This window comes from Lissotriton vulgaris, chromosome 9, assembly GCF_964263255.1.
Source record: "Lissotriton vulgaris chromosome 9, aLisVul1.2, whole genome shotgun sequence".
Taxonomy (NCBI): domain Eukaryota; kingdom Metazoa; phylum Chordata; class Amphibia; order Caudata; family Salamandridae; genus Lissotriton; species Lissotriton vulgaris.
The window spans coordinates 105,813,543-105,838,764 of record NC_141697.1 but is presented as its reverse complement, the minus strand read 5'-3'; the positions used below and the strand labels follow the sequence as shown (position 1 = coordinate 105,838,764).

Below are 25,222 nucleotides of genomic sequence, written 5' to 3'. Positions count from 1 at the left end.
TGCCTTGCAGGCAGTCACAAAAGCCAGTGTACCAAATTCTAAAGCTTTGCACCCTCGGTGGATTCAATGGGCTGCATCCTTGTCATCCCAGGATGTCACGTTTATTTTTGACGCCACTTTACGGTCGCAGGAGTACTTACAGTATGAATTTGTTCATCCTGCTCCTTTAGCAATGCGGCCGTTGGAGGATTTCCATAGCATCATTTACACTGATGGTTCGGCGCAGGTTGCGCATGGCTCTAAACATGCCTACGTTTCCGCTTGCGCCATTGTGGTCGGTGCCATGGTGAACGATGAGTTCAAGTCCAGTGTCGTGCACACGCAGACGCTTGGGGACTGCACCGCACAATTGGCAGAGCTTCGTGCTCTGATGCTTGCATTGGAGTACGCAAATCCTAGTGTGACGACTTTGATCGTAAGTGACTCTTACTACTGTGTCCAGTCTTACAATGAGAACTTGTTCTTTTGGATTCAGAATAAATTTCGTGATTCCAAAGGTAGCACAATAAAACATAAAATGATCTGGGTCCGAGTGGCGGAACTCAAAGAAAAGTTGCCACTCGTGTTTGTGATTCATATTCTTGGCCATCAGCGCGTGGGAGTTCACGCTGTCGGTAATTCGCTTGCTGATGAAGCAGCGAAGTCAGCAGTATCGAAATACTTAGTCGCAGCAGTCACGAGGTCCAATAGTAAGATAGATGATGACATCTTGGCGGCTGTTGCTGCCTCTGAGAAGGGAGGTAAATATCCTGCGGGGTTCCCTTCTAAGTACACATACCACTTAAGTCCCGATAAGGTTCCTTATGTGAAAATTCCTGATGCTGGCGAACGTTTAATTCCCAACTCGGATCGCAGAGCTTCTTTGATTACAGCGGCTCATGAAGGTGCGGCGTCTGCGCATGCGGGCGTCTCAGCCACTGTAACTCAGCTACAACAGAGGTTCTGGTGGCAGGGACTGTACAAACAGACGCGCGATTATGTCCTTCAATGTGACATTTGCCAGCAGATTAAACCTTCAACTGCTGCGCGTCCGCCTCAGACACAGTTGTACATTTCTAATAGAGCGTGGCTCCGCCCAATGTGCAGGTTAATTAGTCCCGTTAGTGGGACTATGGCAGTGCGCATCATCCGATCCTGTACAGATATGATAGTTTGCATAGCTGTGGCAAAATATTTGGGCTGGGCTTGGGCTATCAGAAGTAGAATGCTCAAAGTTTAAAATGTATTCACACTACCGAAACCAAATTTTAATGATCATTTATTTATTTTAGTCATTTGATGAATTTATGGTTTTATGTGTACATATTTGTATATTCTAATGAAAAACTTTTTTTTACTATTTTCTAACTTGGTAATCTTATATCTCATAAACTTTATATGTATGTACTGTTTGCTTTTATGACAATCGTCGAATAAAGCTTGTCTGAACTAAAAAAAAAAAACTACATTTCTAATAAACCACTGGGGTGTGTTTATTTAGATCACTGAGGTCCTTTTTCTTCTGATACTGCATATAAGTACATCTTAGTAGCAATTGATTCATGCACACGCTTTGTGTGGGTCTGGCCCCATCGGAGCGCTGATTCACGGACTGTCATTAAGGATTTGCGAGTCTTTGTAGGGATTTTTGCCTGTGGTACCTTCCATTCAGGGTCCGGCTTTCGCCTCTAAGTCGTATAAGGATGCTATGGTTTAGTTGGGGGTCCAAGTCAAGTAATTCGTCTCCGTACAGACCCGAGGGAAACAGTGTAGTGGAACGAATGAACCGTGACTTAAAGCAATCTTTGACAGCTCGAGTTATAGGCACTGGCAGAAACTGGTTAGCCCACCTCAATGGCGTGCAGCGTGCACTTAATAACCTCCCTAGAAGGTCTCTGGGTGGGCGGACCCCATACGAAATGCTCTTTGGTATCAAGATGTACGTCCCTGACCTCGGTGGTCTAGACTGCAAGGCACAGGCCGCGGCCTTTGACGTAGATGAACATTTCAATGTTTTACAGGATCTACAAAAGACCAGAGACAGTCTAGCAAAGGAACATTTGCCCACCACATCGGATGATGCGTTGCAGATCCCGGTAGTTGGCTGGCTACCCCAAGTTGGAGAACTGGTTCGAGAGAAGATCGATAACAAGAAAGAGTTTGGTCCCTCATATCGTGCACCGGTTCGAGTTCTTGGAGTGAAGGGCACGAGAACAGTCATATTACCACCACTTCCAGGTCGTAAGGAAAACAGGTTTATCTCTATTGACAATGTCAAGACACACAGGGTGGCCGATTCTTCATAGCATGACACCGGCTGTATCCTGTCCTTCAATGGTGAGGCATTCTGTGCTGGCTATTACTTCTGGTGCAGAACCGGAGGTGTCCCTCGAGATGCCTGCTATATCCAGTCCTTTCAAAGAAACCCTCAACTATTGCAAAATATGCCACTCTATTTAAAAAACATTTTTTAATTCCCCCTTGGACATACATTTGGTTGATTCTATTTTCATTTTACCTTTTTATGTCAATTGGTTTTGTGTTTTATTTTTTCCGCCTGATCGATGGCCACTATGTTAAAGAAAGTACAGGAATTCAGTACCTTAATGGAACATTGGCCCCTCTTTCCTCTTCACATTCAGCGCACAGACTGAAACGAGACTTGAATACAGTCAACATTACTGCTTGGCCTGTCCTTGATGGGATTGTGTGGGATGCGGTTAGATTTCAGATACATGGGCCCACTGAAGTGATTAATGTTCCGAATGTGCTTAGAGTAAACATGGGGGATGTAATCAAACAAAATATACGTTCTGATGATTGGGATATTCAGGCCATAGAAGCATTGTTCTCTGATTTAAAATATTATGCAGCTTTTGATCCTGAGGATTTATATTTAGATTCTGTTAATTATGGTGATTTGTTTTGCTTCCAACATTATGGTAATCATTTTCTGCATAAGACGAATTCCAGGAGGGTTGCTGTGAATTACACACAGTGGGAACACTGCCCAGCTCCATTAATAGGCAGCTCCAGTACATTTCTGAACAAATACACTTATTTTACAGACTTTAATCAATCAAATCCTGAGTCATTTTATTTTAAAATGACACAAAAGCCCATGTCCAAAGTTAGACTTACCGATACAAAATTGCTGTATTCGAAGTCCTTTCCAGACAAATTAGCTGTAGATGGCTACGAATTCTGGAAAGGAATAATTGACCTTAAATCGGTTTGGGGTACCAAAGATTGGCAGGTACAAGGCACTGAGGCTTTGCACCGTGCATGTCTCATCCCGAATCACATGTTGTTTCTAAATTCAACTATTTCCCAAACAACATGCTTTGGATTGGCTACTTCTAAAAAATTAAATACACCATTTATCCCCAAATTGTAAGAATATTCAGGTTGGGGTAATTTTTCTGAATTGTCTATTCGTGAGTTACAGACTCTATTACACAATTCATCCTTTAATGTATCTAGTTTGGATCCAAAGGGTTGGCTGATGTGGCAAAGAAGTGCTGATTCTTGCCAACGTCGTTTTCTGGGTTTGGCTGAAGGGTTCACACAAGTCAGACCTGATCCCCGTTTTGAAACTGATTATACTGTCACCACTTACTCTGTGGGGAAACTGTGTCAGAATTGGTTACAACATTCCACTTTAGCTGCAGTTAAACTACATCTGTCTCAGTTGACTGAAAATGTGGATTTAAATGATTTTATAAAAGGCCCGGCTAAGGGTAGGTCTAAACGGTGGATTTATGCAGTTTACAATGAAATTTGGAAATTTTCGCAAATTGAGGCTGCTAAGCGCCTAAGGGCGATTGACCAAGCAAATTTGGAAAAAGTGCTTGCAGTTGTCGATAACAGTATTAACATGCGAATTTACACGTTGAACAATATTGTCTCTTCTATAGTTGACATTGTGAATGATGAGGTGTCTGTATTGTACCATGGACAAAATCAATTGCGTTCTGTGATGCAGTTTGCATGGACACTACAGACTCTTAAAGCGGGTTGCGTGCCCTGGAGTTACATGAACGTGTCATCCCTATTTGCCCCATTTAATTTGACTGACAAGCAGCGCATGCTTTCCATGCGAGATGCATCATTTTCTTTGTTACACATTGAAAAGTTAGAATCTTTGCCGTTTTCTGTAGCTGAGGCAGCTACTGCTACATGGCTTATCCATGGTGTTATTACGTTACCATTTGCTTTGTACAAATTTACTAATTGTTTGCGATATATTGCAATAGGGCGATATGAACCACTAGGCAGTGCTTTCCTACATGAGGCATGGTCTTTACCATACACGTACAGATGCCTGAAGGATGGAAAGGAAGTGAATCTGAATGGTGAAGAATGCACACAGTCGCCTGACCGTTCACTGATATGCAGACACATCCAGTTGCATGGTTCTTGTAATCAGGACCGGCCTAATTTGGCATGTGTTTTAAAAGGCACACCGGTTCCTGCAATAGTTCCCACATTCACTTTATTGACAAACGGTAGTTATTTACTTTTGAATAACGAGGAGTGTTGTGGGTTAATGGTCAGTATCGCCTATGTGGTTACTGTATCAGAACGTGTGGTGTGTTGCAAGAACGTGTTATATCCACCCACGCATGGGAATTCAGAAGTTTCCATCTGGCCGCGCATCCCAACCTTGAAAGCGGAGTTCAATGGTATGAGCAGAATAAGGGCTCTTTTGTCTCAAAAGGAAGTGGCCCTGAGCTCGGCCCGTGAAACTTATGTCCTTCACATAGCTAACACACGCACAGAGGTGCAGGCACTTTTAAATACTGACTTGCCATTTCATTTCTGTGAATTAGTTCATCAAATCTTTAATGCCTCCTCCACGTCTGGCTTAGCTCATTTTTTTAAATTGGTTAGCAGTGGTCTCGTGACTACATTTGAAAAGATTTTTGGTGTCATCCCCGCTTTCTTCCATTCAATATTTTCGAGTTTGTTTGGCGGATTCCCTGTTTTGCTGGCGTTAGCTGCAGGCGTTTTAATATTATCCTGCTTCCTAAAACATGGATGCCCATCCTGCGCAAGAAGCCGCTCAGCCCCTTCTGACACTGTTTCGCAACCGGATGCTTGATTACTATGGCACCCTGCCGCTTGCGACCTTAAGCACGGCTTTTGGATTATCGTTTCGATTTTCCTATTTTACATGTGTCCAGCCTGTGTTTCATTGCCTGAGCTGCGATTTTGACTGGGCCATTGATTTGTGTCTCTGCTTGCCGTTATCTCCTGAAGTCGATTTTAATCACCTGATGGGCCCCGTAGTTGCTCACGAGTTGGTTTGTTCTGGCGAAAGGACTATGGCCTTGGCAGCGATGCATGGACTAATGGGTCAGTGGGACATCCCCGCAGCGGCGCATGAGTTTCTGGCACATAGCGTTCTTGAGAACCCACCGAGTTGTCCTCTGATGTTGCTAGAGGGTCCGGTGCTGGAGGAGCACGTATGTTCTTTCCCATTGCTTAATTGGATGGCTGAACTGTTTTCGGATGATGACAGTGATTTCATGTTGGAAGCTGTGGCTACCTATTTTGCATATTCTATCCACCCATGAGTGGCTTTGGAGTCTTTCACTATACTGGCACGTGACTTTTTAGTAATTCTGAATGGTGCCTTTTTTCTTACGGACATTCGACTTTATATGTTCTAGGCCTATGATTTTATATTTGGCCTCAAGTTCGAGACTTTTATTACATTTTGTTTGGCCACTATAGGCATTCATACGTATTTTTGTATTGTTATTTTTTTATATACATCTACATACATTTAGCTTGGCTCAATATTGTTGAACTCTGCTTTCATGTTATGCCTTTATTATATTATTGGCCTGTTTTTGACTGTCCTCGGATCATTGGGGGGGTGTCATATAGTTACTGCTTTTCTATATATTGTGTTAAGTTAGCATGAGTTTATTAAATGTTTAAACGACATATTTTCCTTCGGCTTCAGTTTGCACACGACACATAATTGTTATTGTAGCTTTCAACCTAGACGAAAGATGTGATTTATTTGAGAATAATATGTTATTGCTCTGATATCAGTCGTGCTTGGTACACTTGGTACACTGTCTGCACACTGAGAGCTAAAGCCTCTAAGAATAACATAACACAAGGTTGCTGGGAGGCCTGATCCTCGCACCACATTAGACATAACACAAATAAAGTTGCTGCCAACATTGGGCTCTACGCGGGTTTAAGATAGAGTTACTGAGAATGCACAAACACACTTGATGGTGCTTCGCATGCAGAGAGCTGGTAGCTGATGATGTGATCTTCTCCTACTGACATTTAGAGGTATGGGCCCGCCCTGCTAAAACCCAAATGAGACCTTCTTAGATATAATATAGTATGCTAAATAGGGTGCGCGAAAATATAGGTGATATAGATTTCTATTGATTTTTGCATTATAATATGCTATCACCGTTCGCTTACTATGGATTAGTGACTATGCTGATAACTCTGCTTTTTATACTATGTATTCTGGTATTATATAAGATACTGCGTTTGAGAACTTTGCATTGAAAAATAAATATTTCAAACTTGCACGTGTGTTCTTTTACTCCCCGTTGTGGTTTGAAATGATTATAGAGCGAAAGAGTGTTCATGTGTTCCACGATACGTGAGGTAACCCAAGTTCATGTTCTGGTTTGTCTAAGTCACTGGGAGTTTGTTCTGACCAATGAGACACTGTAGCTAGTTCGGTAAGGGGATTTTGGATACTAAGGTGGGTTTTGGGTCACCCTAATTCACCGAGGTTCTAGATCTCTGTGCAGAGTTCTGTGGGAGAACGGAAACCCTGCTACAGAACAAAGGTTGTACAAGATCTTGAAAAACAATATAGGGGCTCCCCTTGTGCAGCGTTCACTGGTACACATAAGACTTGCCGAAGGAAATTTCTCACTCACTCTGCATGTATCACTTGGAAAACAAAATTCCACCAGCAAAGAAGAATGCTGGTGTCATCATCATGGTCATGTATAAAGGCGGTCAAGGCGTTCGGGGATGCATAAAAACCACGTCGCAGTAGGTAAGGGCTGATCTAAGCAAGATGGGGGCCTCAATAGTGAGGTCACAGCCATGGTCCCTTAGACTGGAACCGCAGAGGCATAGTTATGTCCAGAAGAGACATATTTGGCTGATGAACATGTGCTCCATCCTCTTGCAGGATAAGGTGTATTCAACAGCCTGAAAGACCTCTCTCTGGGCACTTAAAGACACTGCACTTAACAGTAAATTGTGTGGGTCCAGTTGAGACAGGACAAAGATCAAGGTGTTACAGAATGGGACTAGAAACTGTAATCAGGACAATACACTATACTGCTGCTTTTCTACATATTTACGATTTTTAAACAATGCATCAATGTGGTACGTATGATCACAGCTTCTCACTATAACAACCTTTGGCGACTAACTCACATACCTGATTGACACGTTTGCTTCAAGATGAATGGCGCACATCACTGGCCTCATCCACAATACACTACTCGTCCCATGTAGGGCAACTGCAGGCATGGACTTCTCCAGCCGCACAGCAGGACACAGCCACTGCCATTTCACCACATCCGGATGCCATCAGGCTTAGGTGCTCGCCGCTACTCAACAACATCTAATCTCTTACCTTCACGCATGACAGCCAACCCTCTACATATAGGAAATGCTGGACCAATGCGTTGATCTGAGCTCCAGATTGTAAAACCTTTGGACACAGCTGTGCACTAGACAAATGCCAATGAGGATGGTCCAATGTTTATAGCTTAAAGGATAAGAAGACAGAGATTTGTCAAGAATTGTAAAACTGTTGATGAAGTGGAAAATCCAGGATTGGAGTCCAATTTTCTTAGGCCTAAGATTGGCAACTTATCCATAAAACCAAGCCTCTCCAGCATGTTGTGGAGCCCCCCTTTTTTAAGAGCTGTGAGGAAGAAACTGTTTTTTGATTGACAAAGAAGCCAAAAAATGCTATATAGGGTTTACTCCCACTTTTGGAGCTAATTCAGATTTTTTAGGAATTCACAGACAGCTTCAGGGACACTGTTAGTAAACTGTAATTGCCGTAGTTTCCCACAAGTAGTCATACATTTGAACATTTATTCAGAAATGTAACAGGTGCACACTTCCAAATTGAAAAATGTAATATGTAAGTGCATCTTTCATTTCATTTCTGTACATAGAACAACTTTTTTCGCGGTAGAGGTTATCTTTCTGTACACCTCTTATGGAGGTGTTCCTTCCCCATTCCTACCACAAAAACGATTAGTAAATCTTGGACAATTTTCAAGAGACGAAACTATCTGCAAAGGATTTGAAAAACACTCACAAACTTGCAAGTTGGGATCAACAAAGTTTGCAGGCGGAGCCCACCTCGAAAAGTCCACAACTTACACCTGTGCAAACATTTGCTTCCACAAAAAATGACCATGCTGTTGTAATTTTGTGTGAGTGTTAGACCTGTCTGCATCTGGGGATGTTCTAACCATCATTATTTATTTTTGTCCCCCTTAGCCTCCCAGTGTTTCTATTTTTATTTTTATATCCACCAGGATTTTTCAGTGCTGTCAGGGGGCTAGGTGTTCCTTGACTATGACGCCATTTTCCCCTCATACTCTGTGAGGCCTAGTTAAGCTCCTGGAAAAATCTAGGGACACTCAAGAACCTAAAATGGTGTCCACCAACTGCCATAACGGACATTCCAGGAGGACAGACCCATAGACTAACATGAGGAAGGTTCCAGAAACATCTAGTGGCTTCCAGAGGTCTCAGGCCACTCTATAAAAGGCCAGTGACCAGCAGCCATTTTGTGCAGTCTCAGGAGTGACCAGTGAGGAGAGAGGCGACTTGAGGAGGAGGATTGCGCACCAGCAGTGACACGATCGACCTGTGGGGCCGGCTGTTACTTTATTGGGAAGTGCCCCCTTCCAGGCTGACCAAACCCCACTGTCACGTCATCCATTAACAGTGACCAGAGACATTGTGACCAGATTTCGGATCACAGGGTCGTGGTGTGAGGAGACCCTCGCAAACTGCTGTAAAGCGATCCTTGTGTGACCTGAACACCTGCCCCGAAGGCTGTGGGCGGAGCAGGTGGACGTCGACCCAGAGCTGTGCTGTCTGGCTGAGGAGTGAGGACAGACACATTCACCCCACTCGAGTCCGGCTCTCACACTGTGGAGATAGGCGGTGAAATCGGCTGAGGCTCCTACCTGTGTGTAACGCCGTCACCAAGCCTGACCCAGACGCGAGTGAATTGCCCAGCTGTCCCATGTGTTGACGGGAGGAGTCGTCGCTGAAGGACCCGGCGGAGTCAGAGGAGGTGCGCCTGAGAAGGAGCCTGACTGAAGGAAGGACCCGGCGGCGTCAGAGGAGGTGCGCCTGAGGCGGAGCCTGACTGAAGGAAGGACCCGGCGCGTCAGAGGAGGTGCACCCGAGGCGGAGCTTCGGCCTGAGGAAACGCGGAAGGAGGCAGAAGCGCCGCCACGGTCCCGCCGGAGGAGCGTCCCGGACTGGAGTAAGCCTTTCCCGTTTCCCCACCCCGACGCCGACTTCCACAGAGGCCCGTCGTCAGCGCTGGAAGGAGACAACCGAGCGCGAGGGCAACTCAAGCCGGATTGCCTTCAGATAAAGTAAGCAGGGAAATGTGGGGAAGCGGGAGGCGGCTGTGCCGGCTGACAGTAAAGCCCTGAAGCGGCAATAACGGACGCAACTGTCAGGTGCCGAACCGTCGAGAGTAGACATTGGAAAAACTTGACTACCACCCCTCTGAACATAAAAATAAGTATACTAAGGGTGGGAGTGAGAAGGGAAACGAACCTCTAGGTTCCTGGGCTTTGCGCAAGTATATTGGAGGCTGGGCCGGAGAGTGCCAGTAGTATTCAGAGCTCACTTATAAAACCCCTGCAGGCAGTTAATCACCTGGAGTCAGTTCTACTTCAAGAGTGGTATAGCCATAGATTAGACAAAAGGAAGCCTTATTAATTTACCTTGTCTCCTTTTAGCTATCTAGCTGGTTGCCAGTACTGTGAGGAACGCTGCTGGGGGTAGAAACCAGTTGAGCTGTTCTGGAAGCTGAGAGGAGAGGGGTAATGTACATGCCAGGTTTATGTAAAGTAGCGCATTGAACTTATATAGTGAGTTTTCCCTTCTGTAACAACTAAGTGAAGAAGCATTCTGTGAAATTGATAGTAATTTACCTCAAATGAAATGTACCTGTGATTTAGCCTTGCTGAAGTGAGAAAAGTATTGAAGACTGGGAAACTTATATGAACTTATGCTGAACTAATTGTAAACTGATTTTGCCTAAGAAAAGAACAAAGAGAATTTTTATAAAAGGTACTGGTATTTTTCTAAACTGGTGTAGCGTCTTTTATTTTTAGTGGTCAATCATTGGGTTACTGTGAGTGGGTTCTGTAAGCACTTAACCAACGCCTTGGAGTTTAGCTGTTCCCCCTACTGTGCCAGGCTACCCTATGTAGTCTAGGATACCCTAGGTCTAACATAATTGGTGTTTCAGCGGTGGGATAACGGATTTGTGCTTACCCTCACTTAATAGTAACACAGTGCTTACCACGGGACTACACCTGGAGTTTTCTCCCTGCGGCCCTCCTAATCTGAATTTTGTTTTTTTCTAAATTTATTTCTGGTGGTGGGTGGAGGTTGACCCCAGGTCACTTTTTGGTTTTCTCCTATGTAAAAAGTTTATTCTCTAGTGAAAATGGAGGTAAATGTGGAAGAGCTGGAAAACTATACCGTGACCCAACTAAAGGAATGGTGTCAGCAGCAAGGTGTATTCTTTAAGAAAGGTGCCAGGAAAGGCGAGCTGCTGACAAGCATACGGGCATGGGTGGAGGCTCATTCCGGGGAGGAACCAGACCCAGAGGGGAGTGACAGGGACACTGTCCTTGAGACCGCAACGCTGTACCAAGCGGGAGGGGGGAATCTTCTGACAGGTCCCAGGACACCTTCCAGGGTGGGCAGCAGTGTCTCAGAGAGGGGTTTGACCGACGCTGAGCTAGAAGATAGGAGGGAGGAGAGAAGAATGAGGTTAGAACTAGCCAGGATGGATATGGAAAGGGAGGACAAGAGGTTAGCCCATGAGCGTACCATTAAAGAAATGGACCTACAAGCTCTAAACCTAAGGTCTCCCAATTCTGATAATGGTGGCAGCGAAACCAAGGTGAACACCAGAGAACCCAGACCCTATTTACCCAAAGATGTCATGGCTAGCTACGCACCAAGTGATGATATTGCAAAATGGCTAGCCGCCTACGAGGTTTCATTGAGGGCCCATGGGATCTTGGAAGCCCACTGGGGGGGTGGGTTGTATAAATACATGCCACCTGCTGGCAGGGATACCTTGTTAGCCCTGGAGCAGCGTGAACAGACCCACTACCCTGCTATGAAGGTGGTGCTGATAAGGAAGTTTGGGCTAACCCCTGAGAAGTATAGGCAGAAGTTTAGGGGTAGCCACAAACTAGGCACGCAGAATTGGGTGGACTTTTTGGATTACGCCAGGAAGGCCTTGAAGGGTTGGGTGAAAGGCAGCGAGGTAGGGGACTATGAATGTTTATATGACCTCATACTCAAGGAACACCTACTCGAGAAATGTTTTCCCGAGCTGCGACAGCATCTGGTGGACAGCAAGCTGATCAGCCCCAGGAAGCTTGCTGAGGAGGCGGACATCTGGGCTAGTACCCGGGTGTCATCAAAGGGGACTGGAGGGGATTCCCAGAAGTCTGGACAGGGCGCCCCCCAGAAGAAAGAGGGCGGAGATAATAAGAGGGAGTTCTCAAGAGGTCCACAAAATACTTCACAAGGAAGGGGCAGAGGATTCATCCCTAAGGGTAACCCCCCTTGCAACCCTAATCCTGGCCAAAGCCAGCAGCCGAGGGTTGTTCATTGTTTCGAGTGTGGTGGTGTGGGACACTATAAAGGAGACGTGAGATGCCCAAAAAGACCACCCCCTCCCACTGGAGGAAAAGCCCCGGGAATAACTAGTGTAGTGCTCGGGGAGGAGATGCCTTTGGGTAACGGAGGGGAGCGGGCGGGTGTCACTTTAGTGTCCCTGGGTGATAAGGAGATGGTGCCAAAGACCCAACTGCCCTCTAATACTACCAAGTATGAGCAGTGGGTCACCATCAACGGCCGTAGAGGGGAGGCTCTGAGAGACACAGGAGCCAGTATGACTATGGTAAGGAGTCAACTGGTGTCTCCAGAGCAGGTCATCCCAGATGTACTCCATCCCGCCGTGATGGCTGACGGCAGATTGGGCCACTATCCTGTGGCCGAGGTTTTCTTTGAATGGGGAGGGGTTGCAGGCCCACTTCGAGTTGCCGTAAGCCCTGCCGTGCCTGTTGACTGCCTGTTAGGGAATGATATGGAGCACAATGCTTGGAGGGGGGTGGAGTACCAGACTCATTCTGAGATGTTGGGACCCCCTGACTGGGCCTGTGTCAGCACAAGGTCCGCGACTACCCGGAGGGGGAGTTCACTTACGCTGGAGCCTGGAACAATGGCCCAGCCGGCTGCCAGAGAAGAGAAGGACAGGAGGCCGGAGGACCCTGCCTCGGCGTCTCCACCTCGTGAGACAGACAGGCCACCTACAGAGGTGGATCTGGAGTCCACAGGGGAGAATGTTGCTTCCTTGGAGAACCTACCCATCCCTACTGAATGGCATGTGGAGGGAGGTCCTTCCCGGGTAGAGTTCTGCAAAGCTCAGAAGGAGTGTCCTACTCTTGAGGGGCTGCGGCAACAGGCCAAAGCCCAGGCAGCAGGGAACATTGTAGGGAGCTACCAGATTTACTGGGAGGATGGCCTCCTCTACAGTGAGCCCAAGGCACCCGGACATGGTTCATCCAGGGCCTTGGTGGCCCCACAATGCTTTAGAGCCTTTCTTTTGGAACTGGCTCATGAGATACCATTGGCAGGACACCTAGGACAGGACAAGACCTTTGCCCGGCTTGTCCCCCACTTCTACTGGCCTCGAATGAGAGTGGCGTCTGATACCTATTGTCGGACGTGCGTGTCTTGCCAAGCCAGTGGGAAAACAGGGGTGAAGCTGAAAGCTCCCCTGGAACCACTACCTGTCGTTAGCACCCCCTTTGAAAGGGTGGGCATCGACATTGTAGGGCCATTGGATCCACCAACTTCAGCTGGTCACCGGTTCATCCTGGTTTTAGTGGATCATGCCACACGGTACCCAGAGGCAATACCTCCGAGGACCATCACTGCACCCGCAGTGGCAAGGGCCCTGATGGGGATCTTCACCCGAGTGGGTTTCCCCAAGGAGGTTGTGTCCGACAGGGGGACTAACTTCCTTTCAGCATACATGCGGGCTATGTGGAAGGAGTGCGGTGTTACCTATCGGTTTACCACCCCTTACCACCCACAAACCAATGGTCTTGTGGAAAGGTTCAATAAAACCTTGAAAGGTATGATAAGAAGTCTGCCTGAGAGCCTGCGGAGGAAATGGGACGTCCTCCTGCCCTGTCTCTTGTTTTCCTACAGGGAAGTGCCACAGAAGGGAGTGGGCTTCAGCCCCTTCGAACTTTTGTACGGGCACCCTGTACGGGGTCCTCTCAGCCTGGTGAAAGATGGATGGGAAAAGACTCCCAGGAAGCTTCCCCAGGACGTGGTGAGCTACATGCTGGCCTTCCGGAGCCAAATGGCCAAGTTGTGGAAGCAAGCTTCTGACAACTTGGAAGCCAGCCAAGCAGTTATGAAGGAGTGGTATGACCACAATGCTCACCCAGTGGAACTGGAGCCTGGACAAAAAGTGTGGGTGATGGAACCTGGAGAGCTAAATGCCCTCCAGGATCGTTGGACAGGCCCCTTTGAGGTATTGGAGAAAAAGGGTAAAGCCACTTACTTGGTGGATCTTAAGACCCTGAGACAGCCCCACAGGGTGCTGCATGCCAATCGCCTCAAGCCACACCATGAGAGGCCCGAGGTTGTCTTAATGATGGTGACCGATGGAGCAGAGGAAGAGGAAAGCGAACCTCTCCCTGATCTTCTCTCGTCTCAAGAAAAGGATGGGTCGGTGGAGGGAGTGATACTCTCACCATCCCTGACTCCTGAACAGCAGAGAGATTACCGCCAGATCCTGGAGCAATTTTCTTCTCTTTTCTCCCTTGTCCCGGGTAGGACCCACCTGTGTACCCATGACGTGGACACAGGAGACAGCCCACCTGTGAAGTCTAAGATCTACCGGCTGTCGGACAAGGTGAAGGCCAGCATCAAAAGTGAAGTCGCTAAGATGCTGGAGCTAGGAGTGATTGAACCTTCTAGTAGCCCTTGGTCTAGTCTGGTGGTTTTGGTACCGAAAGCTGCCCCGCCGGGCACCACACCTGAATTGAGATTCTGTGTGGACTACCGAGGACTAAATTCAGTAACCAAGACAGATGCTCATCCCATCCCAAGGGCGGATGAACTTATCGACCGGCTGGGAGCTGCCCAATACTTAAGTACCTTTGACCTAACTTCAGGGTACTGGCAGATTTCCCTTACTGAGGGGGCGAAGGAAAGGTCAGCCTTCTCTACACCTCAGGGACACTACCAGTTCTGTGTGATGCCCTTCGGGCTCAAGAACGCCCCTGCCACTTTTCAGCGGCTGGTGAACAAGGTCCTTTCTGGTATGGAAGCTTTTTCTGCTGCTTACCTGGATGCCATTGCTGTCTTCAGTAGCAGCTGGGAGGACCATTTGCAACATTTGCAAGCTGTTCTTCATGCCCTGCAACAGGCTGGCTTGACAATCAAGGCCAGCAAGTGTCAGATCGGACAGGGGTCGGTGGTGTACCTAGGCCACTTGGTGGGCAGAGGGTCGGTGCAGCCCCTCCAGGCAAAGATTGAGGCTATCATAGCCTGGGAGCCCCCCAAGACTCAAACTGAGGCCCGAGCCTTCCTGGGCCTCACTGGATACTACCGTCGCTTCGTGAAGGGGTATGGCACCATTGTGGCACCCCTCACTGAACTTACCTCTAAGAAACAACCCCGACGGGTAGTCTGGACGGAGGCTTGCCAGCGAGCCTTCATGACCTTGAAGCAAGCATTGTGTACTGCTCCAATACTTAAGGCCCCTGATTTTGCTAGAGAATTCATTGTCCAAACAGATGCGTCAGAACATGGCATTGGGGCAGTGTTATCGCAACTAAATGATGAGGGCTTGGATCAACCCGTGGTTTTCCTGTCTAGGAGACTACTCCCCAGGGAACGGAGGTGGAGTACCATTGAGCGAGAAGCCTTTGCGGTGGTTTGGGCCCTGAAGAAGCTGCGGCCATACTTGTTTGGCTCGCACTTCCTAGTTCAGACTGACCACCGGCCCCTTCGTTGGCTGATGCAAATGAAGGGGGAGAATCCCAAGTTGTTAAGGTGGTCCATCTCCCTACAGGGAATGGACTTTCGGGTGGAACATCGGCCTGGAATGGACCATGCCAACGCAGACGGTCTATCCAGGTATTTCCGCCTTAGTGATGAGAACTCCCAAGGGATTGGGTAGCTCTCCCCACTTTCAGCTGGGGGGGACGCGTGTTAGACCTGTCTGCATCTGGGGATGTTCTAACCATCATGATTTATTTTTTTTCCCCTTAGCCTCCCAGTGTTTCTATTTTTATTTTTATATCCACCCGGATTTTTCAGTGCTGTCAGGGGGCTAGGTGTTCCTTGACTATGACGCCATTTTCCCCTCATACTCTGTGAGGCCTAGTTAAGCTCCTGGAAAAATCTAGGGACACTCAAGAACCTAAAATGGTGTCCACCAACTGCCATAACGGACATTCCAGGAGGACAGACCCATAGACTAACATGAGGAAGGTTCCAGAAACATCTAGTGGCTTCCAGAGGTCTCAGGCCACTCTATAAAAGGCCAGTGACCAGCAGCCATTTTGTGCAGTCTCAGGAGTGACCAGTGAGGAGAGAGGCGACTTGAGGAGGAGGATTGCGCACCAGCAGTGACACGATCGACCTGTGGGGCCAGCTGTTACTTTATTGGGAAGTGCCCCCTTCCAGGCTGACCAAACCCCACTGTCACGTCATCCATTAACAGTGACCAGAGACATTGTGACCAGATTTCGAATCACCGGGTCGTGGTGTGAGGAGACCCTCGCAAACTGCTGTAAAGCGATCCTTGTGTGACCTGAACACCTGCCCCGAAGGCTGTGGGCGGAGCAGGTGGACGTCGACCCAGAGCTGTGCTGTCTGGCTGAGGAGTGAGGACAGACACATTCACCCCACTCTAGTCCGGCTCTCACACTGTGGAGATAGGCGGTGAAATCGGCTGAGGCTCCTACCTGTGTGTAACGCCGTCACCAAGCCTGACCCAGACGCGAGTGAATTGCCCAGCTGTCCCGTGTGTTGACGGGAGGAGTCGTCGCTGAAGGACCCGGCGGCGTCAGAGGAGGTGCGCCTGAGGCGGAGCCTGACTGAAGGAAGGACCCGGCGGCGTCAGAGGAGGTGTGCCTGAGGCGGAGCCTGACTGAAGGAAGGACCCGGCGCGTCAGAGGAGGTGCACCTGAGGCGGAGCTTCGGCCTGAGGAAACGCGGAAGGAGGCAGAAGCGCCGCCAGGAGGAGCGTCCCGGACTGGAGTAAGCCTTTCCCGTTTCCCCACCCCGACGCCGACTTCCACAGAGGCCCGTCGTCAGCGCTGGAAGGAGACAACCGAGCGCGAGGGCAACTCAAGCCGGATTGCCTTCAGATAAAGTAAGCAGGGAAACGTGGGGAAGCGGGAGGCGGCTGTGCCGGCTGACAGTAAAGCCCTGAAGCGGCAATAACGGACGCAACTGTCAGGTGCCGAACCGTCGAGAGTAGACATTGGAAAAACTTGACTACCACCCCTCTGAACATAAAAATAAGTATACTAAGGGTGGGAGTGAGAAGGGAAACGAACCTCTAGGTTCCTGGGCTTTGCGCAAGTATATTGGAGGCTGGGCCGGAGAGTGCCAGTAGTATTCAGAGCTCACTTATAAAACCCCTGCAGGCAGTTAATCACCTGGAGTCAGTTCTACTTCAAGAGTGGTATAGCCATAGATTAGACAAAAGGAAGCCTTATTAATTTACCTTGTCTCCTTTTAGCTATCTAGCTGGTTGCCAGTACTGTGAGGAACGCTGCTGGGGGTAGAAACCTGTTGAGCTGTTCTGGAAGCTGAGAGGAGAGGGGTAATGTACATGCCAGGTTTATGTAAAGTAGCGCATTGAACTTATATAGTGAGTTTTCCCTTCTGTAACAACTAAGTGAAGAAGCATTCTGTGAAATTGATAGTAATTTACCTCAAATGAAATGTACCTGTGATTTAGCCTTGCTGAAGTGAGAAAAGTATTGAAGACTGGGAAACTTATATGAACTTATGCTGAACTAATTGTAAACTGATTTTGCCTAAGAAAAGAACAAAGAGAATTTTTATAAAAGGTACTGGTATTTTTCTAAACTGGTGTAGCGTCTTTTATTTTTAGTGGTCAATCATTGGGTTACTGTGAGTGGGTTCTGTAAGCACTTAACCAACGCCTTGGAGTTTAGCTGTTCCCCCTACTGTGCCAGGCTACCCTATGTAGTCTAGGATACCCTAGGTCTAACAGTGAGAAAATCCATTTTCGAACCTCCTCTTCTTTTGACAACGCCATCTTCCTCCACACCGACAACCACCATCCCATCACCACCATCGCTACTGCAGCCATAAAAAACAACATGTGTCCTGCCATGAGCAGCCAGGTCAAACATCTTGATGGTGAGCCACTTTGAACCGACAAGGTCAAACCTGCACAGCCCCGAAGTGGAGACTCCATGGGCCAAGTGAACAACCCTTACATTTTGCGAGTCGCAAATTGCGATGTTTTGCGACTCGCAATTTGCGACTCTCAAAAAGTAGAATGTACCACAGTGTCTGACACACTGTTTACAATTCCTAATGGGGTCACAAATGACATGCCTCATTAATATTCATGAGGCAGGTCGCAATTTGCGAACCATTGGGAATGGCCAGCACTCACAGGGATGTGGCCTGCTGAAGACAGCAGACCCCCATGTCTGCATTTGCTTTTTCAATAAAGCTATTTTTTTTTTCAAATGCAGCTCGTTTGCCTTAAAGTAAAACGGGATGCGTTTAAATTAAAAAAAATTGAACGTTTCTTTTAATTCCTGGACCAAATGCCTGCTCTTAAAAAATATTTTCACACTAATTTACAAAGGGGAAGAGGTCCCATTTGCGAGTGGATTACCACCTACTTGAAGTAGGTGATAAACTGTGAATGTTTTGCAACCGCAAATGCAGTTGCAAAACAATGGTGCATACCACTCTGACTCGCTTTCAGGAAGGGACACCAATGGCACACACCTTCCTAATAGCGACTCACAAACACTATTTCGCCAGTCACCGATTTGCAAAATTGCGTTTGTACATACCACCACCTTTTTTTGCTGTCGCAAACGGGCTGAGTTCCCATTTGTGACCGCAAAACACAGTTGTACATCTGGCCCTAAGTTGAACGCTTTACAAGTCTGCTTCTCACTACTGGGTTAGGAAATCAAAGAACCATCATTCCTTCAACTGGCAGGTGATGAAGTCTCTCAACCATCGAACTTACTGACTTCAATTTGGCCTTTCTTCACATATGACACAGCTGTTATGGCCATCAATGCACATTTCGGTCCAAAGGTCAATCCTCATTATGAGATGCGAGACAGCGTAGGTCGCAGTCTAGCACTTCTGTATAGAATTGAAACACTTTGAATAGGACGGCGCTGGCACTTCCCCACAGGACTGTAATAACTTGAGTGGGAAAGGGCCAGCACTAGTCTGCAGAGTTTCAAACAGTGCCAGCACTTCCTAAAATGGATAAATTATACAATTGGAGAGTCTCTTCTATCCATGGCTGGAACACCCGCAGTGTAAAGGCAGATGCCTTTCCCCCAGGATAAACCTATCAGCGCAGGATTACTGTGCTTCTCTGCAGAACTGTCATACTTTTAAAGGGCCAGGATTAAAAGGATTGGGATACAGCGGGGTACCTCTAAACCTTGGTGCCATGTTTTTAAAACAGTTGTACTGACACTCACCAACTGGATTTGGGTGCCATGAAAGTAGAGTCATTCAGAGATATTCAGATCACATAAAAGACAATTAAAAAGCTAAACAACAAAACATCTGCTTTACCTTCAAATGGTTTAGGGCCAGATATTTGAGCAAAATGGTATGTATGTAGCAAATTTCAGTGCAAAATAAGGAATCGCAAATTTGCGATTCCTTATTTTGCGATTGCATTTAAGGAATCGCAAAATTTGCGATTCCTTAAATGCAATGTATGATGCCAAAAAAAATTGCTAATTGTCCCTAAGGAATCGCAAATTACCACCAACTTCAAGTTGGTGGTAATTTGCGATTTTCTTGAAAAATGCCCATTTTTGCATTTTTGCATTTTTCAATGTGCCATGTGATGCACATACATGCCCTTAGGGCATGTATGTGCACCACATGTGCACCCATGCTTATTTCAGGGGTGCAACAGGGTGTCCTTGAAATTATTCTCCATTTGCGATTAGCAAATTGCGAATCACAAATTGAGAATAATTTCACATTCAGTCCTATGGGCCTCCGGGCCCATAGAAATGAATGGGAAATTATTCCTTAGATGCGATTAGCAATTTGCTAATCGCAATTAAGGGATTTTAAGAAATCGCTAAAAAATAGCGATTTTCTACATGCATACCATTTTGCAATTCTCAAATAGCGATTCCTTAAAAATCGCTATTTGAGAATCGCAAAAGTGTATCTTGATACATCTGGCCCTTAGTAAAGTAATGCATAATGAATTTACGTACCTTTGGGACCAAAGAGCGTAGCATAGCAGGGCTTGTGACAGTATGGCTTCCCATCATGCTGTAATTGAAACAAAAGCAGAAAAAGAGGCAGGTTTAAAAAAATAGAAGAGGAAACATCTGCACACAATCACAATGAATTTAGCAACGATTTTCATGTACAAGTCCAGAGGTTGAAGTGAAAAACAGCTAATGAGAACTGCATTCCAATACTTTTATTTATGCTTGCATTAGTATTACAATTATTTTCACAGTTCGGTGACTGTCTTTTTGATGCTCATGCCTCCTTCTTCAATTTACAACGGTAATAAGCACAATTTAAAGCTGTTTCACTTGTGGTCCTGATGAACTAGGAGGCCTCTCAACTGTAATCCATTTTGACAAGCCAGAACTCCATGACAGCATGCAGCCCTGCCTCATCCCCACCCAGCCAGTTACAGTCACGTTTGGGACAGAAATGTCCACTTCATGGCAATAGACGTGCACCCCTGCCCTGAGTGCCTAACTGTACTGATGTTTGGATCACTAATGCTGACTTTTGTTATCAGAGGCAAACATGGATCATGCATGTGCACCATGACTGTCTCATGGAATGCGGTCTAGTTGGACTGGGAGGGGGACCAAAGTGCTGCCCTTAAAGTGGTGGAAGATTGCTAACTTCGCCAGAAGTTAAGCAGCACGAGCGGGATGGTGGAAGAATAGAGCGGAGTGATCAGTAGGAGTGGACAGGTCCTTTTTAATCTGCATCACTTGAGTGAGACCTACAGGCGGACTCACTTTTTAAAGGTTCCGCTGCTGTGTGCTTAACTCACCCTTGGCCTACATCAGGTCAGTGTGGAATGCTGCGCAGCGCAGAAGTGGTGTACCTGCGCCTGGGAAGGGTGCCGTACAGGTATAATGCAGTACAGAGTAGTGTGTGCATGTGCTGGAGGTGCATGTGCCTATTAGTGGGAGAGTACCTGAAGGAATTAGTGCTGTGCAGTGTGTGCAGGCACTTCATGTGCTGGCTGTATGTGTACCTGTGAGTGGCGCAATACATGAAGGGTGCAGTGCCTGCATGTTAAATGCACATGCTGAATGAATGTGTACCTACGAGTGGTACAGTAGATAAAGGATTCAGTGCTGGGCAGTGGGTATGTGTTATATACATATGTGTGTGTGCCTGTGAGTGGCAAAGTACAGGGAAGATACAGCACTGTGCAGTGTGTGTATGCTGTATAAATGCACTGGGTGTGTGTGCGAACTGTAGATGGTACAATACATGGAGGGTCCTGGGTTCCATAAAGGGAGAAAAGGGCATGCATGGTGAAACATGGCGTGGAGGTACAGATATTCCCCCAGATTTGTTGATGGCGACATTCCTATACGCTGAGTGGGGCACACACTAGGCAGGGGGGACCCTGTACAATTCAAGGGGTCTCTTTGATTCAGTGAGAGGTCATAAGGAAGTGGCCTGGACATATTTCAGGAAGGAGATGGGGCAGAATAGGGAATCATAAGGAGTATGGCTGGAAACCCTGGGCCAAACTTTGGAAACACTTATCACTGTGTCTGACATCCAAGTGGACCTCTAGTCACCCCCATGGCCTGTGTTGTCGGACTATCAGCTTCGGAGACACTCCTACTGTAACAGACTGCTCTTCAAGAGGAAGAGGAAACAGCGAAGGAGATACTTCAAAAGAAGCAGAACCTCAACATAAATCTCTAAAGACTCAGACCTTAAATCACATTTGGTGTCTGGAAAAGGACAAATAGAAGCGTAGGCTACAAACCCAAAAATTGTCCTCTACCAAGCAGCAAGATTGGCTGAACGAGGAGGGTTAGCTTTGCAAGACTTCTGCCTGTGACCAGGACTGGAGGCCCAGGACTGCTAGTCTCCCTGCTGAATGAGGGAACATCACCCAAGAAATCAAGACCACCAGCACCTGCTTGCTTGCCAAGATCAGTGTGCCTTGTGAGGAAGAGGAGTGTGTCAGAGGGAGCAAGGTCCAGTGGGGAGCCATGTTGAGTGTACTCCCTGAGCAAGGTGTAAGGAAACGACTACTGCACCAATCGGATGGTTGCCCGAGTGCAAGACTGAGTCGTGACCCTCGTATGCCAGGAGAGGGCCGCCGTGAATTAGCCATGGAAAAGCCTGCTGTGCGGTAAGAGCTGCTGAGGCCTTGTGCTGTAAAGTTGTAGCAACCCCATATGGCAGGAGTGGCTGCCGTGGTAAAGATTGCCATGTGGTAAGGGCCTAAGCCTGCGCAGCAACGTTGCTGTGACCCTGTTGTAGTAAATTCAATAAATACTGGAAGCTGGTGAAGCTTAAATTGAGTTTATTAAGAAGATTGATATCTACACAGCTCATCATCTGCTGGTCATGTCCTCTGCAGTATAGTTAACTTCCCAGCATTGAAAACATAACATTCCAGATGCAATGACATCATAAACCCAATGACAGCAGAAATGAAATACCTAGTTGAACTAGGCTAGCAAACATAGAGCATTTAACATAATATCAAACATAGTACATAGAATATAACATACCTCCCTTTCTACAAATAAATAAACAACAATCATAACACAACTTTCTCAAAAATACCAAGAACAAAGAATATTGTGATATAGTGTTAATCACGAAATCTACGAGGAATAATAGAAACTCTAGAACTTTTCCTCCTCTGTATAAAAGAGGTGGAAAGGTTGGTGTCATTACTTTCCTGTTCCTTTGAATCAAGACTGATAGAACCAGAACAAGATCTGGCTTTAACAATCTTTGATACATTCCACCAATAACCACCTTCTACTTGAACAGCATTGTTACCAATTCTGACAACCTTGACAAGATCACCAAATGTTCCCTTTCCTTTCTTAGTGTACACAGGATTTTTAATTCTTACAAAATCACCAACACACAAAGGAACCATTTTGACATTTCTCCTTCTGTCAAAACATTCTTTCTCTTTTCTCTGCATGAGATCAACATTTGTTTTCACACTCTCCTTAACAGAGTCAACATCAACCAAAGAGTCAAACCATTTGCTCATCCATTAGGGTCGAAAACTAGTGTTGGCTTTTCTTCCCCTTAGAACTTCGAAAGGACAACACTTAGTGGTTGAATGAGGTGCAGTCCTGTAGAACCACAACATACTTTCTAGTGAAGCCAACACATCATGCTTTCCCTTGGCAGCCCATTTGATACACTCACCTACAACTCTGTTCATTCTCTCCACCAGACCATTGGCCTGTGGATAATATAGAGAGCTCTTGAGGTGTTTTATACCACTAGATTTAAGAAAACATTGAAACTCATGACTCACAAATTGACTACCATTATCTGAAACAAGAAATTGAGGCAACCCTTCCGTCAAAAACACCTCCTTCAAAAATGTGATGACACTAGCAGAACTAGCCTCTCTAACAACCTTGACTTCAGGCCACTTGGAAGTATAGTCCATCACAACAATGATAAATCTCATATTCAAAGGTAAGACTTCATATGGACCCATTATGTCAACACCTACCTTAACCCATGGCCCAGCAGGACACTCAATGGGAGATAAAGGTGGTGTATTCACTTTGAGTGTTTTCTCAGACGAACAACACAACAGACAATTCTCTACAGCAGTCCCGATCTCATTGTCAATACTTGGACACCACATTTTTTCATTGACCCGTCGTATGGTAAGAGATATGCCCAAGTGCCCTTCATGAGATTCTTTAACTATGAGAGACCTGAGAGAATGTGGAGGAACTAATTCGTCACACTTCATCAGTAAACCATCTTCTATAGATATCTCAGACTCAACCTTCCAATAAGGCTGGAGTTCACAAGAAAGAGCTTTTTCCTTCGGTCAACCATTCTTCACATACATGCAAACATCTTGAAGAACTTTGTCTTCTGAAAAAGCCAACCTCCAATCTTCTGAACCAACAGCCAAAATGGGAATGTCTACAGTTGCTACAAAACAGTCTTCATCATCCTCATCACTCAACTCTTGAAAACCTGTGCCCTCGCTAATATCAGAGCATTGAGGAAAACGTGAGAGAAAATCAGCTCTGACGTTCTTCCCACCGGCAATATGTGTAATATCAAACTGATATTGTAGCAATTTGCTAACCATCCTAGTGATTCTTGGTGTACAACATTTGCTTGGACCAGAAGACAATATCGAAACAAGGGGCTTGTGATCTGTGACTAGGTTGAAATGCCATCCCCAAACATATGGACGATATTTGTCAATAGCCCACAGACAGGCTAACAATTCTTTTTCAATTACAGAATATTGTATTTCTGCATTCCTAAGAACTCTTGATGCAAAAGCAACAGTATATTGTTGATTACCAGACTGCTGAGTAAGAATTGCTCCTAAACCTTCTTTACTTGTATCTACTGTAGTAAAACATGGTAACTCTGGGTCAAAAGGCGTAAGAACATCACTTTCTTTAAGAGCATTTTTAACCTTCATAAAGGCACGGTCACAATCTGAAGGCCAAATAAACTTTGTAGAAGTTTTGAGAAGATTACTGATAGGTCTAACCATGGATGCATAATTGTGCACAAATCTAGAGTAGTATTCCAGCAGCCCCATAAAGATGTAACACCAGTTTTGTCACTGGGTACAGGTGCATTCATGATAGCATCAATGAGACCTTGCCTGGGCTTGATTCCTTCTTGGGATAAAAGATGACCTAGCTATTCAATTTTGCTGTATGAAAACTTGCATTTCTCATTTTTTAGTACCACACCATTTTTTTAAAGATTTCTAAAACCTTTCTGATTGTACTGTCATGGATCTCGTTATCTTTGGCCTAAATAAGAACATCATCCTTAAACACAAGGACCCCTTCCACACTCCTGAACATATTCTGCATAACCCTCTGGAACAATGACGCCGCAGAGGCTAACCCGAAAGGCATCCTCCTATAACGAAAGGTTCCAAGAGGCGACACAAAAGCCATCAAGGAGCATGACTCAGGATGAAGTTCTATTTGATGGTAGGCGCTAGCCAAATCTAACTTAGAAAAAACTTTAGAACTTTTGATACTCGAAAATAAATCTGTTATTTTTGGCAACGGGTAAGAGTCAACTCAGATCTCTTTGTTGAGAGATCTGAGATCTACATACACTCTCACCTTCCCATCCTGCTTGCGTGTAACAACTAAAGGTGACAACCAGAGAGAGGAATCCATAGGTTCAATGATTCCCTTCTCACATAGAGAGTTCTTTATTAAGATTCTCTCTGATGCTGAACGGGACACTCTTGAGTTTATGTTTGACCGGAGTTGCATCTTTCTTAACAATTATTTTATGCTTGAACCCTGAGATTTTTCACAATTCATTACTGAAAACAGTTGGAAATTCACTGATCCACTTAGTGCTTACTTCTTCACATGTGACTAGCAAAACCTGTTCTTTTGTGCCTGGTTTCAATTGCATT

The 25,222-nt window shown here is 46.1% G+C and overlaps 1 protein-coding gene across 1 annotated transcript in view; it reads right to left on the bottom strand.

Annotated features, from left to right (window-relative positions):
• The window catches only part of CRIP2 (cysteine rich protein 2), a 271,160-nt gene that overhangs the window by 69,021 nt on the left and 176,917 nt on the right, over positions 1–25,222 (bottom strand). The window contains exon 3 of the mRNA XM_086937148.1: positions 19,803–19,860. Coding sequence (XP_086793274.1) covers positions 19,803–19,860 — 58 coding nt within the window. The remainder of the gene's footprint in view (positions 1–19,802; positions 19,861–25,222) is intronic.